The sequence below is a fragment of the Rhincodon typus genome, chromosome 19 (assembly GCF_021869965.1).
Source record: "Rhincodon typus isolate 14 chromosome 19, sRhiTyp1.1, whole genome shotgun sequence".
Lineage (NCBI taxonomy): Eukaryota > Metazoa > Chordata > Chondrichthyes > Orectolobiformes > Rhincodontidae > Rhincodon > Rhincodon typus.
This window is the reverse complement of record NC_063350.1, coordinates 26,586,492-26,607,961: the sequence shown is the minus strand read 5'-3', so window position 1 is coordinate 26,607,961 and position 21,470 is coordinate 26,586,492. Positions and strand designations below refer to the sequence as shown.

Genomic DNA, 21,470 nt, shown 5'->3' with positions numbered 1-21,470 from the left:
CCAAGCCTTGTTAGCTACCTTTCTTAAAACGGTGACTATTGATGAGATCCAACACTGGACCTGCTGAGTTAGCTTAGCCTTCTACAAACTGATGCTGTGTATTTGACAACCATAACTTATGCAAGTTAACAACAGTCCTAGTATATGGGGGTCCCCAATTTAGGTCTGATATCTGAACATTCATACTTGCAAATGTGATTCCATGACAGAGGTGTCATTTTAAAGTTTCCTCATACTTACAAACAGGGATTTTATATTGTCCTGCATTGTGTTCCAAATTGTATGCAAATCGACTTGAGAACTGAACCCAAGGGCTGCCTGTACAGAGCAGGTGTGACAGCACATTCTGGTACCGTATTGAGACCTGCACTGTGTATTGGAAACTTAAGTAATAAGAAAGTTCCACCAGCTGTGCCACTGTTCTATCTTTTGGACTCCGTGGGAGGGCTGTGGAAAGCACACTGGTGTCCTTCTTGAAACTGGTGCCATAAGCATTGAGGCCAAACTCCTGCAAAATCGATTCACTGGACACTAATGTGAATGGCCAAAAAGCATCTCTCTTACCAGGTCCTGTTTTATCAACTCTGAAATTGTCATCATTCCAGGGAGGGAGAAAATAATGTTTCATACGTTCTTGGGGACTATTTGGGATTGATAATAAATGCTGGCACATGCCAGTGCTCATATGCCAAGATTTCTGAAGGGTAATTAGGGATGGGCAACAAATGCTGACCCAGGCTGTGATGTCCACATCCCATGAATACATTTTTTAAAAAATTGTTGAGGTTACACAAACTTGGGCTGTGTTCACTATAATTTAGAAGTTTTAAGGTGTTAATTAATTGAAGCTTTCAAGATATTGTTGGCAGTACATCGTTACGGACTGTGGAAGACAGTGAACTGTTACTATACTTGCGGTTTCTTGAAAGTTTATGTTAGCAGTTTAGTATGTGCTGTGACTTGCCCGTTGTATATGGAAAGTCAAATGATTTTGAAGAAAAAGACTAGATTGCGTTTTGAGAGGAAAGAGATGGAGTTAATGATGCTTAATTGCTGCAAAACCTTGCTTTGGAAAAAAGTCAGGAGCCGAGCAACACTTTCTGGACTCGATTTCACAGACTTGGGTGGTCATTAAGGGAGGAATCCAACAGAGCTGCACGTACTTTCTTTCAATAGAAGCTCTTGGGAACCTGACAAAGTTTTCAGTTCTCGATTATCTATGACTAATTTATAAATCCTGACAAGCTGAACTGTGACCACTTTTCAAAGGCTCGGGTTCATCTGGATCTTGATCTGATTGGAGGACCTTCTATCAGTCTGTGGCTGTCAGCAATTTGATTTTGTCAACAAGAAACCTGGTATGCCATGAGAATTCATCAACTTGTATCCTTTGTATTCAGACTCATAGCCTTTTGGGGGGAAAAAAAAATTTGCAGGATCTCTTGCCTTCTGTGTGTGGGTGGTATCTGTTTAGCATTAAGGGGATGCTGTTCTAATTCCAGATTTTTTGTGTTGTAATAATTGGGTTATTTTAAATTAATAAAGAAGCCTGGTGAGTTTTCTTTTTGGTTGTGGATATTATTACAAAAGGGAAACAATTGTCCATTTTTGAGTTTGAATCAACAAGTTTATGCAAATACTGCAGCAGTGGTGTTGTGGAGCTTTATTGCTATCGTAATAATATTAAGGACAGCAGATAAGGATAATTAAAGGAAGCTATATTCTTTGAGTTCATGGTTTAGGGGTGTCATCGAATAATCAAAACCAGTCCTTTCAGGATTGGAATTAGGCAATATTTCTACAGACAAGGTATATTAGACTTTTGGAATACTGTTCAGTAAATGGCAGCTGATGGTGTTGATTTTAAATTTGAAGTGATAGGTTTATAGATTTTGTTAACAGAAGGTATTAAGCAATAAGGTAAAGGCATGTGGAGTAAGGACCCCAAGCAGCCATGATTTCGTTGAATGGTAGAGCAGATGTGTGCAAAATGTCCTCATCGTGCTCTTAATACTACAAGTCGCCTGTGTTAGCTGGCTACAAGAAATGTGAAATGAGGTTAGATAATGTCAGCCTCATTCCTCGTGTGCACATGACTGCAGTGCGGAACTTTCTTTCAATCTGTACTAATTCATAATGTCTCTGAGAAACCATAAAATTGCAAGTACTGCATTCAGTGTCCTCACTTAAAGTTGGGGCTGTGTTGCTAAAAATTGCAACTTTAAATGAAAAGACTTTAAGTGAAGCATTGCCAAACGCAGCCACCAGTGTTAAAACAGAAGTTTGGTTCCATATGGTTGGCTTTAGCAGATTTAAACGTGGTACCTAGTCCCTCTTAATTTGAAATACAGCACCATCTTTACTTTAAATGGCTGAATTCCTACACCAGTAAATGGAGTAACTTAAAATAAAATTTTAAAGTATGTAACTGTCTTCTAATGGTATCAGTTGTTGTGGACCATCAGAGTGGAGCCAGGCAAGCCACTCCTTGGGTTCTGCACTGGGGTCCTTTGCTCTTCGGGCTGTGGACTGCTTCAGGTGGCTGTTCCTTATTCCTGGGTGCACAATGGCAGCCGCCTGGTGATGTCTTTTTGGAGGTTCATGATGCCATTCTTGCTGGCTGCTGCCACTTGTGGGATCTGTACGCTGGGTCTGTTTCTTGTTTGGCTGTGGGGCTTCTTGTTCCTTATCCTAACCAGCAGGGTGTCAGTTGGAGCTAAGCTTGCTGGCATTTCCTTCTGATTGTCATCCCTCACAGTTATCAATACAGTCTTCTTTGTAAAAGCAAAGAAATGAACTACTGCTCCATGTTTATAAGAAATTTACATTTGGTTTTCATTTATGCAGTTCATCTCTACAAATGTTAATGGCATTTGTAGGACAACGGTTCAAATTTGTGGTTTGCTGAAGAGAGTAATTTGTCTTGGATAAAGCAATTATGTTTTAAGATTTTGTCTTTGTATGTCATCAGCTGGTAATAGAGAATATAAAGCATCGGAGCAAAGTACCTGCTTATGTTGTGGAACCATAAGACCATAAGATATTTGAGCAGAATTAGGTCATTTGGCCTATTGAGTCTGGTCTATCATTTGATTTGTGGCTGATATGTTTCTCAACCCCCTTCTCCTACCTTCTCCATAACCCTTGATACCCTTATTAATCAAGACCCTGTCTTAAACCCACTCCATGACTTGGCCTCCTGAGCCTTCTGCAGCAATAAGTTCTGCAAAGAAACTGAAGGAATTTGGAGTCTCGGAAGCAAAACAAACCAGTAAATAAAGTGGAGCAATGCACGAGACTAATGCTAATCTAATCTATTTTTTTCGATGAGTGACAAATCCTGTAGTTTGTCACAATAAATTGCTGAATAGTAAACTTATCCATAGCCATCCATATTTATACCCTTTTCTGTCATTTTATTTTATTTTATTTTACTTTACTCTTCTCCAGACTTAATTTATTTTTTCTTTCTTCCGTCTGTTTTGCAGAACCTTTCACCTGTATAGAATCTTTCTTTATATTTGTCTTGAGTTTTTTGCTCTTTTTCTCTCTCTCCTTTACATGTTGAAAACTACCTGCAATACTGTTTGGGCTTTTTATCCCTTCTATTACCAGCTACTATCACATTAAGATACAGTAAGATTCTTTCTTGTAATCTCTATATATTCTGCTAAAATAAACAGCTTTACTTGAATTTTTGAAAGTAAATCTAATGTTATGTATAATATCCAAAATTTTTTTAAATGCAGGTACAAGAAGACGCATGCAACACTTTCCACTGCTGGATCTAAGACCTCCAGTGCCATTTCCAGTGTTGGCTCAGCTCTTAGCAAGACTCTGGGAGAGATTAAGTAAGTTTGCTTTAGATGGACCATTAGACTTAACATTTTCCTTTTAGGGAGTCAAATATAATAAACTGCATAAAGTCATGAAACTGTCTTTTTGTAACAGTGATTTCAAAGTGTATTTTCAATCATTTAAAATGAGGGTCTTAATAATACTTTGTGCTCCTCTGTTTTAAATCTTCCTACCCAACAGCCGTGAAATTTGAATTGTTGTCATTTGCAGGCTTATGTTCCGCTGGTATCTTCTGTCCACTGTTAATGAGAAGTACAAATAATTTGATTTAGCTGAAGCCCGGTGAAAGACATCTTGCAAAAATCTTTGAAAATTCATCTTAACTCATTATCAAATCCATAGCTAGCCATGGCCCTAATTAAAAATCTAATCATTTCCCCTTGATGTTCAAAAGTAATGTCATTGCTGAATCCCCGATTTAACATTCTGGAGCTACCAAACACCAGAAACTTAACTGGACAAATACTTACGGGTAAAACAGCAGGTCAGAGTCTTAAAAAATTTTGTGGCATGTAACTTGCTCTGGCCTACCCAAAACCAGCCCTGTATCCAAACGGCACAAGTCAGGAGAGTAATTGAATACTCTCCACTTGCCTAGATGAATGCACTTTGAACAGTACTCGAGACACTGGACTCTTTCCTGGGCACAACAGCCCCACTAGTGATAGATCATGAGAGCATTGGATGCCATGTTCAAGATGCACTGCTACAACTCATGTCGGCTCTTTTTTGACTACACATTCCAAGCCCATGAGTTCTCCCACCTAGGAACACAAGGGAAGCAGCTGTGTATGAGTGCCACGACTATCGGCGTCTTCTCCAAGATGCATTCTGGCTTGCTTTTACTTCACTAACTCCAGAAAGTGGCTCACTAATACCATCTCAAGGGCAATTGTGGGTTGGAGCACCAGGCTTCAGTACTGCAAACAGATGTTAGAGTCAGAGTACTTTCTGTATCAACTCCATTCAGCATTAACTCATACAGTAAATCCGATTGGCGTCTATGCTGGGGATCTCAGGAGGAGACTGCGATGGGTTGTCAACTATGTACTTTGGCCTGAAGATGGTACCCACTGTGGCAGATGTGTCTTCTCGACATGTAGAGAAGACCTTAATGACTCAGCAAACCAGCCAAACGCAGTGCTACTGACCCACTGTTGGACACTGAAGACCTCACCAAGATTCTCTGTCCTTGGTGCTTCTGAGCTTTCAACATGGAGGAGTACTAGCTCATCAGCCAAGAGTGGTAACTTGCATAAAGTCTCCTTGCATGCATTTGACCTGATGCAATGAAGCAGCAATAAATTCGCAGTCACTTTCAAGATGCTTAGGGGCACAGCCTCTTCGTTATATTACCACTGTCCCTCCACCTCTGCATCTGTTCTATCAATGAGATGAATTGATGGAGTCTGGAACGTGACCTATGATGCATGATTTACAGAGTATGAATGTTAAATTATTGCTGTCTACAGCAAATTACTCTTCCAATTTTGCCACATCTCCAGAGCACTCTTTTTAGGTTGGGTGATGCATCGGTTCTATTCTTTGGTTTTTTTCTCTCACATTTTAATACCACGCAGTGGCTTGTTGAGCCATTTCGGAGTACTTTTAAGAGTCAACCACATTGATGTAGGTCTGAAGTCACATGTAGGCCATCCTGATGCAGGTTGGGACATTGCCTTCTCTGAAAGGCATTAGTGAATCTTGGACCATTTCAGTAAAGCACAGTCTTATGCCTCATTCCATGATTCCATCATCCCACTATATATTCTGGAATTTGAATTGTGTATGAAGTGTAACTGTCTATTCCCACCTAGAAATCTATTTTAATTAAGATGTTGGATCTTAAAGTTTCTCCTCCACATACTACTGGGTCAAATGTCAATATCTTTTGAAAGCAGATGGTACAAAGTTACAAATAGTTCAATAAATTTTTCTGCCATGGAAAGCAAACAATTGGGGAGGGGCCCATGATTAAGAGAGAGTTTATTGTTTCTATTCATTTTTGGCATTTCTATGTGATTAGTTTTTTTTTCTAAACCCTGTATTAAATACTCCTATTGCTGCTTTAGAAATTATTTAATTATGTGTCTAACACAGTTTTGCATTGTTGTGTTCAAATTGCTCAATTATGACTGTAATGTCAAGCTCATTATGCATGATTTAACCTAAGAAACAAGTAGCTTACCATACTAAAACTGGTTTTATTTGAATGCAAGTAAACCACTGGTTTAAGGTACAGAACATTTTTGTACAAAATTTAAAAATTAGTCTCTGTTCACATTGAATTCTTGATGAGCGATGTCAATAGTTTCTTTTGATTGTGAATATTCATAATGATCTGAATTTGACCAAGACTACTTTGAAGACTGCTCTTTTAATCGTCTCTGAACTAAACAGATAACCTGTCCACATAACTGGTAATTTTACAAATGCAAGGTATTGAGGCAACTATCAATACAGTGATTATGGGAAAAATTGGCACAGTACTAGCAAGAAAATACCAATTTTCTTTTTCCTTACTTTAATTAGGATTACAATCTTATTAATTTTGTTTGTCTTGCTCCTTGTTCCCTGTGTTTTTTTCCAGTGGTGAAGTAACTGTGATACCATTAGGCATCTTCACATTATGGATACAGTTGAGACTTAAGAGCTAATGCATGAGTGTGCTGGATACAAAATTCTGTCCTACAGCTAAGAATTTCAGTGTCCTCCTGCTGGCACACCTTTTTAGAAATAAGAAAAAACTGTTTCCTCCCCAATTTCCACAACTGCACTTCAACAAAAATAACAGTGAAACAGTACCAATGTTGAAACACTCCAAGTTTTTATAGGCTGATTGATTATGAATTTTGTCTGAATCTATTCAGGTACAGATTTTAAGAAAATCTTTTATTAAAAAGAAAAAAATTGCTCTAGTGAATAGCGTTCATATTGCTGTGGTTTTCTAAGCTACTCTGATTATTACAGTGTGCTGCTTTGCATGTTAAAACATTAGTTTGAAGCTTAGAGCTGCATGCACTTTGTGTCTATTCAGGACGTTCTGATCCTCTTTGATTTGTTTTTATGGATGAATGTTTCCATTTCAAGCACATCAAAGTGTATGTAATTCTGCACAAGATTTGACCATTTTCCCAGACGTAACTTTTTTTTTAAAAAAAAGACCCTTTGTATTATCTTCTATAAACAGTAAGTACCAAATGTATTCCTCAAACAGTTGTGATAATCAACAATTATTGGTAGGACATTAACGTAAAATGAGCAGAAGATGGCTTACCGATGAAAAGTTTGATTGAAAAACTTGTGTTTTTATAACATTATTTAGAACCTCAGGATGTCTGCTAAGTTTTGTGGAAGCAAGGACATATTATGCTGATAACACAGTGTGGAGCTGGAGGAACACAGCAGGCCAGGCAGCATCAGAAGAGCGGGAAAGTTGATGTTCCTGGTCGGGACCCTTCTTCAACTTTCCTGCTCCTCTGGTGCTGCCTAGCCTGCTGTGTTCCCCCAGCTCCACACTGTTATCGTTGACTCCAGCATCTGCAGTTCTTTCTATCTCTCAGCCTATTTTGCTGTCTCTTTTGAAAGTGATATCCAATGAGCCCTATTGTTCTACTCTTTCCCCATTTTGTTTCTCCTGCCCTGCCATCCTCCAGACAAAAGAAGTCCAAATCCCAGCAAGTGGTTACACCATTTTTACCAACTCCTCTTGCCTTTGGCTTTTTTGGCACTTGCCTTGTAGATATATCCTCTAGATACCAACTCTCCATGAAACCTTTTCTCCTACTTTATCACAATGCTTCATGATTTGTAATGTCATGACAAAATTTCCCCATTGTTACCTCCATGTACGTGAAGTCTTTTAACCCCACTGCCCATACTAGTGAATTTTATTTGCATCCTCTCAAGATCTTGAGACTTTTGGTAAAGTGTGATGTCCAGAATTGATGTCACTACTCCAGATGGGCCCCAGCTAATGTATTATATAGCTTCAGTGTAACTTTGGTTTTTATGTTGTCTGTCCCAGTCCCCCACATATTCTTCTAAATTCCATTGAGTAAAGTCCCAGTCTACTCGGCCTGTCCTCCATAAGCCAATTCTCTCGACTGGTGAATGTTTGGCTGCTGGATTCAGATGGTTTTGAGTGACAAGCCTAATTGCCTGCCTTGAGGTTGGTAGCAGCTATCATAAAAGCTCCAGTTTGAGATTGACACCACAGCTCTTTAGAAATATGCATGTCATCACAGAATTAATCACTCCTCAAGGTCAGTGTGATGTTAGCATTGCTTGATGTATCTACATATCAAAGCAGAATATGAACACTTAGTACAGAAATAGCTTCTCGTTTGAAGTTTCTTTTACAGTCTGTATTTTTACATCAATCTAGAACCACGTGGCTGGTATTTTCTTTTTTGTAAGCTCCTGAAATCATCTGGCAAATACAATCTTAATATTGGAGCTATCACAGACCGAGATCTTTTTAACTCTGTTTTGGCTGTTTCGCTATAACAGCCAAAACTTTTTGTGACAGATTGAGGTATAGTCCTGATATCTCTTAATCCTGAGTGATCTGATGCTTTGCAACTTCTGTCTCACAAGTTGATGTTATTTGCCTGCATGATATCTGCTCTGGCTGATCAATCTTTCCTTTGTTATTGACTTGTTTCAGGTCTCACCCTTTTTCTCAGTCCTTTAGGTAGGTACGATGAATAGTAGCCTGTTCTATGGCATAGACTCAAGTCTGACATGAGCCTTTTTAATTCATTTAAATTGGTGAACTTTCTCTTCACCATTGACTCTTGGATTAACTTGTATTTAAGGGTAAATTCCCACAAAGATGATATCTTTAGTATGAAGTATTATTTTGTACAGCTATGGCATTTCAATATAAATTCAGTCAGAGTTGATCTTAAAATCTGACCCAATACCAGAATATGGAAAAAGAATAGGTTTTTCAGGGGTTTGAACCTATTCTGCCATTCAGTCATAGTCTGTGCCTCAGCTGCATGTGTCTATCATATTCCTTGATGTCCTCTTGGCTGGAGAAGCGAGGAAGAGATTTGCAGATTTCCACCCCATCGTTCCTGGTTTCATTTAAATGTCTACAGAGGTTGTTTCATTTACCTACTAGAAGAAATAGTTTCTCTGTACCTTTGAAATTCCTTCATTTTTGTAGTCTCTTTGATCAACTCTCCCACCTCCCTCCCTCTTCACCCCAACCTTTTTAAACTTAAGGGACTATATAGAGTTAGTACTGGGCATGTTTTGAGGAATATAGGGAAGGGGGCAAATGTGGCCTTTTTGTATATCTGTCATCTTTATTAATATAAACTGCAGGCATTAATACTCGTCTTGTTTTTAAAAGAAATGATTTTAAGATTTAATTTCAAAAGCTTCAACATGTGAAGAACTGTTTTTGTGGGAGCAACAAATTGTTACACAGCTTTTCATCTTGCCTGAGTAAAATTTATTGTTGTAAATATTGTTGTTGTGACAAAGCAATGCATACACTACTTATCCATTGGGCAAACATTTTCTTTCTTATAACATGGAGTATTTGTTTATTTCTTAATGCTTCCAAGTAGCAGTTACTCCATACGCCATTCAATTAGTATGCCAGCTATGAGGTAATGTATTATTGCATTAATTTGAAATCAGAGCCTTTCTTTTTTTCCCTTCTCTTTCATGGCTGCATTGCTGGTAATACCTGTCCCTTTAATTACCCACAATGACAGCATTTTTGTTTTGTTACAAGTTTTGTCATTGCATATACTTTTACTTCCAAGTCTAGCATTATTGTTGGTCCTTGTGTTTTACTACAGTTATGTAATTTTATTATTTTATATTGAATGTAGTCATTCAGTTAATTCAATAGATAGCATAGTTTTGTTGAATTGTCAACAGTTCTGAGCTAAAATAATTTGGTTTAGTTGTCCAAACATATATTTTTTTTTTTTTTGTTTTCAGGGAATCACCTACTTTCAAATCATTTGAAGAAAGCGTTGGAAATTTAAAGGTATGAAATAGAAGCAAATCTGCCAGCTGCATTTTTAAAGCTTTCCTTCTACTATAGGGCAAATTCAGTTTGAAGAAAATAGATTCTTGTAAGTTACAATCTCTGTTATTTTTCTCATTGTGACAAAAAGAATTTCTGTCCAGAAAAAACCTTGCCTTTTATTACATATTTATTGTTATCTCACTTGTATTTTCTAAATTGAGCATGTGACCCTTGACATTCAGCAAGGTTTCGGCTGTGACAAAGCACACATTTCTATGGGATTAAAAGTTAACTAGTTCCATGAGACAATAGGCATCGATAACATTCAGGAATATCCTCCTAACGTCATGCCAGATTTAAGGATTTTTGGTGACGGTATGAATCAAATTCAGGTTTCATCAGATTGGAATTATGGGATTTAAAAAAAACCCACATTCCATCTGTTTGTAGTTGCTAATTTGTGATAAAATACTATTTAAAACTTCTATTTTTATTGTAATAGATTATGGGGACTTAATTAGGCCAATTTTTCAGTGAAATCTGCTCATCAGTTTATGTAAACGTAGCCTTGTAAGGGAACGCTGTATAAAATTCACAAGTCCTGATTTTATACGCACATGAGGCCCTGAAAATAACCTGTTAGAGACTTATATTTTCTCTGATATACATAATATTATAAAAACATTTTGGACCTAAAATGTTCATAATCTATACAGTGTGCTTTGTACGCTGAGTATCTGGGCATTATCATTCTGTAAGATGCGTCTCTAATGTGCTTCTTCCATAAGTGTGGTCATGCCTGCAGTTACATACTTTTATTTCTGAGCTGCAGAATTCTTAGATGGACTTACTTTTATCCAAGAATCACTAATATGGTCTAAGAGAAATTTATGTCCAAACTGTGTGCCTAGCATTACCAGCCATCCACTAGCTTTAAAAACAAATTCAAAAGAAAATCTCTTTGGGGTACCAGTTGGAAGACAGATTTGGAGATTCTTTTTCTAAGAGCTTTGGAAGGAATTTGTCCAAGGTATTTAAGTTACTGAGGTGCTTCTGTTAGATGAGCTGTGGTGTAGACTGAAGATCCTAGCTGTATCTGAAATTCCGAACAGAATGGTAAATTACTACCATTGTTTTGGATAAATTTGAAAAAGTTGTAAAAGCAAAACAAATAGAATTTACAAATGTTTTGATTTACTGTTTTGACTTTATTTTAAACTTACTTTAAACACCACATTAAATGGAATGCTTCTCCTACATACCAGCTGGTGAACAACAAGAGAGGACAGTAAAGACGGCTGGGCATGAATACATCAAATCTTGGTAGCCCAGAGTCAAAGTGAGATGTTTAACTTGTACAAGTAACATTATGATTGGAGCTTAAAGCAAATTTCCTTAGAAGGTAAATTTTAATTTGAGAACAACATTGATTGTAATTTGCACTGAGTGTTCCTTGATGGAACAATTACATTTTTGGTTAAAGCACAAGATTTTACTTTCCAACTTCTTTTCTTTTTTTTTAAAGCTACTTTCCAAATAATTTTATTTGATAACTACTCCATATCCAAGATATGAATAATTGTTTAATGAATTAGTAACAGTCGAGTTTTTCTGTGTTTGCAGTTTTTTTAGCAGCAAAACTTAGCTAGTATTTCTTTGAAGGAAAACAGCAAGATCAGAGGGTGAGTTAACCAAAAGGTGTGCGCATTCGTATTTTCTAGGTTATTATTAGCTGAGACAGTGTGTTAGGACCTGATACTGAAATATCTTCTGCCAGGCAACATATTCTAAGCAAAGACACAGGAAGAGGTTAGAACTGGAACCAATACATTTTTGGCTTGAATTTATCAATTCAGGGATAGACTACTTTGTTAGTTGTTTCTGGAAATGTAATAGAACAAATCACCTATTCTAAGAATTTTAGTCATCGTCCTTACTATCAAAAATGGTATTTTAAACCTTCAAAATTTTCAGGAATCTCTGGGGTTACCATTGTAACTGCTCTGACCTGATTCTAAATTTAGAGTCTTAGATTAAGTTTATTTTATTTGCTTTGTAGTCTTTTGGGTCATTTGTTTTTCTTTCTTCCCTTCCAATATTTTCTGAAATCTTTCTTAGCCAAGAGACGTCACTGCAGACCAGTTTTCAAGTCTCTACCAGTGCAATTTAATTGTAGATTGACTGTTCCTGTGCGTTTTCAGGAAATAATAACGAACAGATAATTTCCATGATTTTTTTGTACAATAAAAACTAGAAACCAACAAAGGGAATTTTAGTCACCTTCATGCGTTTTGTAACCCTGTAATATGCCACCAGTGCTATTTTTTTTCCATATCTTTGTTTTAAAAACCCAACTTAAGTTCGTTTGTAGATTGGTTTTATTCCAATAGTGCAATACCAAAAGCAGGGTAATGAATTCACACATTAAGACTTAACTACAAAATTTTTAATTATGTAGTCATGTTCATTCTTCATTCTTTGTATGTGTGATTTCTGGAATTACTTTAAACCTGTTGTTGAATTGGTCGTTGTTATAACATTGTAAGGGGGAAAAGCAAATTTTTAGTTATGTACAATTAGTCAATTTATCAACACTCCATTTCTCACAAGCAGAATTTAAATATATGTAATGGTCTCCAGTAAATTGGTTCCCACTTTCAGCAGGATACTGAAGGCCTGCTGTAACACACAAAATGGCCACCAGCTTTCTGCACAAATCTAAAAGATTTGCTATTTGCATGTGTGTTGCCACCTGCTGGTTGATTTTATATTCTAGATTCTGAAGAAAACGTTTGTTTCATTTGAGCACTCCAGACTCTAGCATAAATGCCTTGATTATTCTTAACATTTTTAACACTCAATTAAATCCGAGGAACATATTGTACTTGTACAAGCAGCAACAAATTTAGGAGTTCTAACTCTATATTTTAAGTCTGCCTATCCCCCTCAACCACCACCCATGCACATACCCTCCCATGCCACCCCAAATTTGTCTGAAAGTTGAAGCAGTAAAGAGCTGAATTAATTGCAACAAGAATGTTGCAATTGCTTTAACTGTCTCAGATTAGAGAGGAAAAAATATTGGCCAGGATTTGAATGCTGTCTACTGCCATCTCCTGTATATCTGTGTAGTCATAGTGTGAAGTTAAGATCATGCGTTAGTGATCCCCTAGCATTGTGTGGCCTATAAAAACTTTGTGAATGTTTCACATAAGGGGTCTAGCAGAATCTTTTCCTCTCTAGCCACCAAGATGCTGTTGATTTTGAATATTGTAGTCTCATAAAACTAGATTTTAAAAACCACAAACAAGAAAGGAACTAAGTTTGTGGCTGAGAGTAATCAAAATCAATGCAAGTAGGAAGTGAAACTGGGTCAGGAGATATGAGGTAAAACCTTTTGTTGAAAAAAAATTGGATTAATATAGATTAGAGCTGTTATTAAATAAACATAAACTAAAGTAGACAATTGAACCCACACGGAAAGGAATTGTCTAGAACCATCTGTGTATGTTACATATGCTTCTGGTTTATTATCTCACTTAATACAAAAAAGGGCTGCCAAACTCTTGATTTCGTCATCTTGACTCTCCTGTGTAATATATATTGGAGAAATAGGCCTTTGGATTTGGTACACTTATTGGACTCTCTGTAGTTTAAGATTTTAATTTTATACTTTAAGCATCCATTTGGAGTTTGATGTTTACTGTAGCAAATGGGAATTGTAGCAGGAAAGATTTGCTAGCTGCTTGTCTCTCTAGTGGACAGGAGACAGTGCAAACTGGCTCGAAGGTTGAGGTCGTAATATCCTCCCTCTGAATGTGGAAACAGTTATTGCCAATTATTTAGTTTTAGACATCTTGGGCCAATAGGAAATAATGGTATGTTTGTGTTACCAGAGTACAAACTCCATTTAACCTCTTTTTCTTCGGCATATTATGACAGTTTTTGACCAGTTATGGGATAGGTGCAAAGCCTGAGTTATAGTTTAATGCTTCTTTTGTTTTTTATTAATTTATGGTACTGGATTTGCAAGGTTTTGATGAGTGGGCAGATATCTATTAAGATCTCAAATTGCACCCAGCCACAGATGTTTTTAACAAGGGCATTAAGTTGGCAAAATTCAGTCCAGGTATTTTGTAAGAGTTGGTTTTTTTTTGGACATAACTATAATTTTAATGTAAAAATAATTAAATCCTTGTGCTCCTTTACTAATCTATAACAACGTAAATGCCGTTTTGAAAATTAAACAAAATCAACAGTGACACTTGCTGGCAAGAATACGTAGTCACAATCATAAATTTTATATTCAACCTTTAGTGGATCAAATACTGCTTGGAGTCTTATGTAATGTTATGTGGAGCTCATTGTTTCCCTAGTCGTATAATATCCATGTTGATAGCACCACTCAGATGAATTTGGGACTAATCAAAAATGGGTGGTTGACCTGTAATTAGTCCAAGAGAGAATATAGGATGAAAATGTGTGACTAACTGAAACTAACAATCCTGTGACAATAGTGAGGTAACAAATTGTTCTCGGGGGAAGCCTGATAATTCTTTGCATGTTTGTTGACATTCAAAATTGAAATTAAGGCTCCTGAAGCCTCTGTATCTTAAACAAACATTCTGATGGCATAGAGACAGTGGAAGAGTCCATAGATTTTATGGTGGGGAAACCATGGTATCATCAGTGTTCATTGTATTCAGTGTGCAAACAAAACAATCTAGTAAGTCAGTTAGTATGTGTCTGTTGGTACCAAAGTGGAGACAAAGCTACTGAACACTGAGTATGGTGAACTCCTGATTTACTTTGAAGCTGAAGTCATAGTGAGTTTAGTTTGCAGTTTGTTTTTGGCGTCTCTGGGAAAAATGTTAGCTGAAGGAAAACAGCATGTGAAGCACAAATTTTCAAAAAGAAAACCAATCTGAGCAAAGAACTGCTATTTGAGGACTGTTAACTCTTCTTCGAGATTTTAGGTGTTTGTAAAAATACTGTTGCGACAAAAGGAATAGTGTGAATTTGGATCCTTTTCTGGTTGCTGCAATGTCTGTAATGAAGTCTTTCCAATCTTTTTATTTGGTAATATACTTTATTTTGTTGTTGAATAAATGTTTTATTCTTTGCCGTTGTTTGGTAGTACAGAATTTGAATATTACTGAAAAAGACACTCTTTCTTGCACTCAGGACATTTCACAAAAATAGAAAGGCTTAAAATGATTTCTGCATTCCAATAATGGAGGCAGTAGTAAAGGATTAAAGTTTATTTCGTAACCATCTGGTTTCAAATATGTTAAAATCCCAATTTTAGACTAATTGTTTACCTTGGTATTATTGGAAGTGTTTTTCCATGAGACACCGATATGGGTTCAAAACCCAGTTCAAGACTAGGGACGTAGAATCTGGAGTGTTGTATAGTGCAAATTTGAGATTACATTATTGTAATTGTCATCTGCTTATTTAGATGAAAATGAAAGATCTGCTGGAAGAGCAAGACAATCTTCCACTGCCCTAACGTTCAACTTTCAGCAAGATTGTTGGGAATGAAGAAAACCATTTATTTCCTTCCTCAGCCCATTGAGTCTGCTCCACCATTCAGTTAGATCATGGCTGATCATCTATTTCAATGCCATTTTCCTATATTATTCCACTGATGTCTTTAGTCTCCAAAAATGTCTATTTCTGTCTTGTATAAGACAGTGATTTGTGTCCTCTACCTCAGAGAGCTGTGGAAATACAAAGATTCACCACCCTTCAAATTAAGAAATTCCTCTTTATCTTCCTTTTTATCTCCGTCCTAAATGGCCTATCTGTTATCCTGTGATCATGTCTCTGAATTTCGACTCATCAGCTAGCAAAAACATCTACATCCACCTGACATGTTGTGTCAGAATTTTGTAAGTTTCAATTAAGTCATCCCTTATTCTTTGAAACTCTAAGGAATACAGACTAACAGAATTCATCCACTTATTTCAGCACCAATCGGTTTCTTATTGATTTGAGGGTTTTCACATTCATTACACTGCCTACAAATCTTTCATCTATTGTCTCCTCTTCACATGGAAAAGTTTGTCATCAATCCTAAAAATGTTTTGCTAGCTTGAACCACATTTCCTTATCTTACTTTTGTTGCGTTATTTAAATTAAAATGCCAAATTTACCATTTATTTTCTTGTAACTCTTCTGTATATCTCTCTAAAATTTTTCTCCCTCTGGATTCAATCACCATTTTTTTTTTCCAATTTTTCTTTAAGATTCAAAACATTTGACAGTTACCATTATATTCATGGGGTTTTTAATAATCAGGCTACATGTCAGACTTGAATGTCTGTCTGGTAACTTGGCAGCCAAAACTTGTATGCAATAGTTAATGTGATCTAATTAAAATGCCTGTGATTTGTATTTTGTCGAACTATGTAGTTCGACATTCAGTTGACTTTGGTGGCTGTTGCCCAGCATTGATTGATTGATTGGATATAATCTCTGGTTTAACTCGATTTCCATTGCCAAGGTGAAGTGAAAATGATGAAAAAAGACTATTTCAGCTACTTTTTTGTGAAACTTCAATTCTGCATAAACAATTTTGTAGGGATTTTCACAGTCTGCTTAGATTGGTACTTTGGATTTCTCCAAGAGATTGTTGAGCAGAATCTTTGCCCTTCTAAATCTATGCTGCTTGTTAGGTGGTTTTTGTACTGATTATTTTATATGGCATCAATTAATGGAGCTCCTAGACTGTTCTCCCACTTTTCCAATATTGGCAGAAAATGCTGGAGAAGCCATTTGTCAGGTAGCATCTATGGAAAGAGAAACATTTGACATTTTGATTCTGATGTGACTTTTCAGAACCCTTGGTAACTCTCATTCATCAGTCTGGGATTAATATTGTTTGTTTGTTTATGCATATTTTGAGCTTTATAATGCCATTCAGAAGTGTGTACATTTGAGATAAAAGTTGTTGAATTTATATTAGCTTGCAGAGGGCAAGTTGCTGATGACTTCCTTTATGATTACTTGGAGAAAATAATTATATTCTTTTTGTATTTACCGTAGCAAACTCTCTGCCTTTTTCTACTGGATTTGTAGAAATTGCTTTTCTTTATTTTACTTCAAGTTTATTGAGAATAATATTTTACACTAAACTTGTATTCAGAATGTATTTATCCTAAATGTTTAGCATGTCCTATGTATTCAGAATTATATCACTTTATCCTTGAAGACAATTGCCTTTATTGCTGTTTATGGAACCAATGGTTTTCATCCACATTACAGTCTTTATGTCAAGGACTAATTGGTTGTGAACCAATTTGGAGAAGTTGAGGCCCTACATAAATACAAGTTTGAAATTTATTGGCAATTTTTAGCATGCTTGTTTCAAAACATTGCCAAATATTGCATCTGATATTGTAACAACACTGTATTTTCTGACTTTTTTTTCAGGCTAAAGTTATTGGAAATGAAAATAACGGCAAAGGTGGCTATCATACTCCTACCGCTTCAAGCCCAACTGCAGAAGAAAATCTTTCACAGGACAATGCACCTTTCTGAACAAGAGTTATTCTCTTCATAGCTGACTCACTCCCAAATCTACACAAATTGAATTTAATGCAGTTGCAGTCATCACGTTAATGTACATATGGTTATTTGAAACCCGTTTGATGAAAAGTGCATTACAGCTGATGTCCCGGAAGTCTGATAACCATTTTGTCATCTGTAAAACTTGAACAAAAATGTGGCTGTCAGAATTCTTCTAGCAAATTTGAAACAGCATCAAATTCTCATTATAAAGCAATTGTTGCCATTTGAATACTAGCTTTGACTACTTTTAAAACCTCCATTTCAACAGAGTAGCAAGCACTTGGCACACTACTATTAACTCAGATTCATATCATACTAGCCTTACTTTGTGCTTTAATGCCACTTTTATATGTATGGGCCAACTCTGGGATGTAAGTGATAGAATTTCCAGTACTATTTAAGCTTGTATAGAATGATTATTTACCACAACAGACATTATTTACAGGAGTGCTTATTTGGACATGGATTACTTCTGCTTCTGTTGTATGTCCAGCTGCTTTAAACATGTATATTTAGAACATTTGTTAGTGACTGAAGCAAGCTGAATTTTTTAAAAATTGAAACCAAATCTCTGATTACAGGCTAGGGTTTATATCCAGTGGGCTATAAAGAGATATAAATGTGAAATTTTGGTGGGTTTTAATGGAATGACACAGTGTAGGTTTTAGTATAGAATGTTTTGATGCATTATGAGTAATTATCTTGCCATTTCTTATTTCAAACAAAAGGTGTGGGGATTGTTCCACTGTTCGATGTATGCAAGGATATAATTGTACATTTCCCTTTCTATCACTAGAATGCTCACAATTAAACATTGGTTATTAAAGCATTCCGAATTTCATGTGTTTTCTTTCCTGATTGTCTGATGTCCCTCCTTTTTTTTCTTCACCTGCCCTTCTCATTCTTCCCTCTTACAATGTAATTTTCTGAGAGTGGACAGTGCAAAATTGAGATTTTTCTCTAGGAGATTTCACCAACAACTGGAACTTGTACCAAATATTTATTTTGCTTTGAGTATAGTGTGTGCATCCTTGGGAGGAAGCACTAGCTTGAATTTGATGGACTGAACAGCCTGTTTCTCTGCTGTAACATATGACTGCCTGTCTACTGCAATGCAAGTACAAGTACCTGGAATAATATGGTGGTCTATTACTTAGTTACTGAACATATTTGCGCTGTCTAACTGAACGGTTATGCTCCCAATATGTAATTTATATTGGCTTTTACTGTCATGTCATTCTTAAATGTCACTAAATCATAAACTTGCATAATAGTTTAACTAAACTATTAATCAATGTTAATTACTTTTTTTATGGTAAAATTGTGTTAACTATGTTCTGAGTTACTGCTACTTTAGAAAAAAACCAAGCAAAGGGAACTTAAAAATTGGCCCACTGGCAAAACTTTCTCTAAAGCTTCCTCCCTAACCTTAACCAAAACTTGACCCAAGATGACTGATGTGTAGTTAGCTCCTTAGGTGGCTCCTCATTGTGCCCATCTCTCTATATGGTTATCTATTGTCATCCATTGAACTTTCTCCCACAAACCCTCTTGTCTGCTTTACATTTTCCCCTAATCTAATAGAGGGTGCCTTTTAGCCCAAACTTCAAGTTAGTTGTTAGGTGAATGGTGTCTAACTTCAAACCTCATCCCCTAACTTGGAGAGGTCTGGTCAAGATTTGGAAAAGAATTGTAACTGGATTTTTCCCTCCCATTGGACTTTGGATTTATGGACTTCTCAAGATCAAATTTCTGTACTGACTACACTGGAATATCCATAAGATTCTGCTCCTGTTTGATCTCTGAGCTTCTCAAAAGGTCTGGAAAAATTGAGATATCATCTCAAAACTTGACTTCATATTCCTGGACATCAAGAAGATTCTGTGCTCTGGACTACACTGTCTATGCTGCAAGATGCAGTTTTTGTCTCTGCTCTTGCAATCTTTAAACTAACTTTGAGTTGCTTGTCAGTTCAGAGACTTCAGTCCTCTGCCAAGTGTACGGCTACTCATACTTCACTCTGTTTCTTGTCAGAAAATCTCTGCCATTGTCTTGCATCTCCCATTCAATAATCTCCTCCAGCCCCACAACTCTAGATATTTTAAACCACTCCTTTCAGACATGTGGATCTTGAACCTAGAACCTCTGGCCCACTATCACTTGTACCACAACAACTTCCCACAACCCTGTACGATATCTGTGCTCATCTAATTCTGGCCTCTTGAGCATCCTTATTTGTTAATCATGGCACCATGATCAGTTGTTCCTTCAGTTGCCTGGCCCTAAACTCTGAGATACCCCTTCCTACACCCTTACACCTCTGTACCTTGCGTTCCTCAAAGATAGTTCTTTAAAACCTACTTCTTTGATCAGGCTTTTTGCCATGTAACGTAATGTATCTTGATTCAATTTTGACAATGTGAAGTGCCTTGGAGTTGTTTCTATATAGTAAATGCACTGTCGTCATTACTAATTCCTTAAGGTTTTTTTAAATGATTCTCAACAGTAAGATTTGTCTAAGGGAATTTGTAAACTTGGTGGGCAGTGCTCAGCATTCACGGAGTGAGAATTTGTTTCAACAGAAAAAAAAGTGTGTTCCTGAGATATTAGATGCAGCAGTGAGAACCCATTTGTCCAATGGAAGCTTGCTTCTTTTTTTGCATTAACTTGTGTTATTGATTGTAATTGCAATTTCAGTAATGCTGACTTTTTTCTCATTTTACTTAATTTGTTTGCAGCAATGCCTTTATTCTGATGCTTATCTTGATTTCACCCTCAAATCAGTTTCCTCCATATTCATTATAAAATGGTATAGTATATTTCAAAAGTCACAGGATAAAAAGAACCAACTGATACAGCAGTACATTCCAATAAAGAAAGTGGAAACCTATTTACCTTGTCTGAAGTTAAAGCTATGATCCGTGGACCACAAATTAGGGCATAAATTTAAGGACGTCTCTCAAGTAGTTAAAGGAAATATTGAAAATAAATCTTTTTAGAGTTTAAAATTTAGAACTGTAATAGGGCAGCACAGTGGCTCAGTGGTTAGCTTGCTGCTTCTCAGTGCCAGGGACCTGGATTTGATTCCACTCTTGAGTGACTGTCTGTCTATGCGGAGTTTGCACATTCTCCCCATGTCTGTGTGGAATTCCAGTGGGTGCTCTGGTTTCCTCCTACAGTGCTAAGGTGAATTGGCTGTGCTAAGTTGCCCATAGTACCCAAAGATGTGCAAGCTAGGTGAAATAACAATAGGAAATGCAGGATTACAGAAAATAAAAAGGGGGGCTGGGTCTGGGTGGGATGCTGTTCAGATGGGTGGTGTGGACCCAATAGGCTGAATGGCCTGTTTCCGCACTATAGGGATGTTGTGGTCTGTATTAAAATTTGCCAGTGACATCAAGATAGTGGCAAAATGTTGCCAAGAGGAGGTAGTGAGTCTGCAAAGGACATTGGTTAGGCTGCTTTTGGAATACTGTGTTCAATTCTGGTCTCCCTGCTATAGGAACGATGTGAAACTTGAAAGGGTTCAGAAAAGATTTACGAGAATGTTGCCAAGGTTGGAAGGTTTGAGCAATAGGGAGAGGCTGAACAAGCTGGGACTTTTTTCCCTGAAGCTTCGGAGGCTGAGGGCTGGCCTTCTTAGAAGCATATAAAATCATGAGGGGCATGGATAGGGTGAATACGAAGGCCTTTTTCTCAGGGTAAGGGGAATCCAAAAGTAGAAGGCAGGTTTAAGGTGAGAGGGGAAAGATTTAAAAGGGACCTAAGGGGTAATGTTTTCACGGAGAGGTTGGCGTCTGGAATGAGCTGCTGGAGGAGGTTGGTACAATAGCATTTAAAAGGCATGTTGATGGGTATATGAATAGGAAAGGTTTAGATGGGTATTGGCTAAATGCTGGCAAATGGGACTACGTTAATTTAAAATATCTGGTTGGTGAGTTGAACTGAAGGGTCTGTTTTCATGCTGTACATTTCTACGACTCCAATTAGTGAAAATTTTGGCAGATGAAGTGTAATATGGAAAAATTGAAAATGTAAG

The 21,470-nt window shown here is 36.8% G+C and overlaps 1 protein-coding gene across 4 annotated transcripts in view; it reads left to right on the top strand.

Moving 5' to 3' along the window:
- The window catches only part of tpd52l2b (tpd52 like 2b), a 49,519-nt gene extending 31,259 nt beyond the window's left edge, over positions 1 to 18,260 (top strand). For 3 of the 4 annotated variants that reach the window (XM_048608138.1, XM_020521913.2, XM_020521912.2), the window contains exons 4-6: positions 3,750 to 3,851; positions 9,826 to 9,874; positions 17,294 to 18,260. In XM_048608138.1, coding sequence (XP_048464095.1) covers positions 3,750 to 3,851; positions 9,826 to 9,874; positions 17,294 to 17,401 — 259 coding nt within the window. In that variant the 3' untranslated portion in view covers positions 17,402 to 18,260. Of the gene's footprint in view, positions 1 to 3,749; positions 3,856 to 9,825; positions 9,875 to 17,293 lie in introns of those variants that run through there. The other variant, XM_048608139.1, reaches the window with a different exon arrangement.
- Positions 18,261 to 21,470: the final 3,210 nt, after the last annotated feature.